Here is a 2,025-nt window from a genome sequence, read left to right on the forward strand (position 1 = left end):
TTAGATATTAAACCGGCTGGTGCTGAGCCTGTCCTGCCCATCTCTCCAGAAGTGCTGGTGGCTCCTGCCTGGCAGCTCCTGGTAGAAAAAACAGTAAAACAAAACCCCATTTCTTTTAAATTTCAGACTGTTCGAGCGGGATTTGAAATGCTAAGTTCTTAGTCAAAGCAGGCCGTAATTTCCCCATCTAGCAGGTGGATAGCTCAGATCTGTTTAAGCCTGGCATCTGGCTGTTAAGTCTTCCATCACAGCTAAGAACGTGAGATGTGCCGTGTGCTGGGTCAGACCCAGCGCCCTGTGTCACGCAGTGGCGGAGCGCGGAGGCTGGAAGGGAGAGTGACTGGGTCTGAGCGGGGTGTTTCCCATTGTTCCTTTCCCACTTGCAGCCTCCAGCATTTCGGGTTCGGGCAGTTCTGATTCGGAGCCCATGCCCCTCACTCCTGAGCTCCATAGCTACTAATGCCACTTATCTCCAAGAATTCATCCAGTCCCTTTTTGAATCGGGTTAAAATGTCAGCTTTGGCAACATCGGTGGCAATGAGTCCCACCCTTTAATTTCACGGTGGGTGAAAAAGCACTTCCTGGTGTTAGTTTTAAACTTGCTGCCTGCTTGTTTTGTGTTACGACTGCTGGCTCTTGTATCGGGAGAGATGGTAAATAATAAATCCCTATTCACTTTCTCTTCGCCATCTAGTATTTTGTAAATCTCACTATGTCTCCCCTCGAGCATCTCTTCTCTAAACTGGACAGGCCTGGTCTCGTTAGTCTCTCCTTGTGTGGAAGTCCCCCCGTACATCCTTGTTGCCCTTCTCTGGACCTTCTCTGGCTTATCCTTTTTGAGGTGTGGGAACCAGAACTGGGCACAGCTTTCAAGGTGCGGATGCGCCATGGATTTGTAAGGGGGCATTATGATATTTACCATTTTGTTGGTGGAAATTTTTTTCCTTTCTCTCTGACCCTTGTCTTTGCCTTTCTAGATTGAGATTAATGATGTAATAGCAATAAATCCTGAGGTCGTCGAAGAAATTCCTAGTCCCTCTGAGGTGAAAGAGAACTTTCCTCTGCAGGAGAATGTAGGTGTCCAGGTCAGTGCTCTCAAATGCTGCAGACTTTATCACGGTGCTGAAATTCAAGTGGGGCAGGTGGAGATGTAAATGCCTCTGTAGCAAAATAAGTATTTGCCTCTTAAAGTCTACTTTGACCCTTTAGCCCTATGGATATACAGGTAGGGTTTATAGTGGGGTGGGTTTGTGGACCGTTCTACCATTTGAAGTAGATAAGGAGCACTTTTAAGTAAGTGACGCTGTCCTAACACGCAGGTGTGGTACGTGATTTAGGAACTTATCCCCCTTGCTGAGTGCAGTTTATTGCTTATTGCAGACATTCAAGCGAAGAACAACGTCGTCAAAAATCCCTGCCCCACGCGAAGGTAAGAACGTCCGATTCCACTCCTCTCCTGTAGTCCTGGGAACTGGTGCTGTTTGTCCTGTGTCAGAAATGTGATCCAACTCAAGCCGATCTCCGCAGTCTGATTATCAAGATCTTGTGTTGATACCTACATAATGTTACAGATTCAATTCAGAAGTCACCAGGCTTTGAGTACATTTATTACCTTTAAGAGGGTTCAGATGCCTTCATGCCCTAGTGCAGACCTTCTGCCAGCAGGCTGCTCTAGTGTTTCTGTGGGTGAGCAAGCTCACAAACCAGAGGGCTGGTAAGCTGCCACTTGCCCTTTCCCATAGCTCTCGCTTAATCTGTTCCACTCACAAATTACAAGCAAATTCTTACAGCAGCTAATTCTAATCCATTCTCCAGTGCAAGGGAAGTGGGTGCTATGGAGCCTCCGGAGCAGGGAAAGGGCTACCTTCTTTGAGCTATAAGATGGGGGAGAAAAATGGAAGCGACAGAAAAACACTAGGAGTGAAGAGGGGCGTGCATCTGTTGAACGGTCTGCTAAGAAAATAGTGGAGGCCTGGCTCTTGCTGGGCTTTCTAGACTAGCCAACGTGTGCATGGATGTCGTGTA

The 2,025-nt window shown here is 47.4% G+C and overlaps 1 protein-coding gene across 4 annotated transcripts in view; it reads left to right on the plus strand.

Annotated features, from left to right (window-relative positions):
* KIF2C (kinesin family member 2C) overlaps positions 1 to 2,025 on the plus strand; it is a 27,616-nt gene that overhangs the window by 4,966 nt on the left and 20,625 nt on the right. For 2 of the 4 annotated variants that reach the window (XM_025206815.1, XM_025206809.1), the window contains exons 1-3: positions 846 to 874; positions 978 to 1,085; positions 1,381 to 1,429. Coding sequence is in view for 2 of the 4 variants with exons in the window: in XM_014521160.2 (XP_014376646.1) it covers positions 978 to 1,085; positions 1,381 to 1,429 (157 nt within the window). In the remaining 2 variants the exon portion in view is untranslated. Of the gene's footprint in view, positions 1 to 845; positions 875 to 977; positions 1,086 to 1,380; positions 1,430 to 2,025 lie in introns of those variants that run through there. The other 2 variants (XM_014521160.2, XM_014521157.2) reach the window with 1 other exon arrangement.

This window comes from Alligator sinensis, unplaced genomic scaffold, assembly GCF_000455745.1.
Source record: "Alligator sinensis unplaced genomic scaffold, ASM45574v1 scaffold781_1, whole genome shotgun sequence".
NCBI classification, from domain to species: Eukaryota; Metazoa; Chordata; order Crocodylia; family Alligatoridae; genus Alligator; species Alligator sinensis.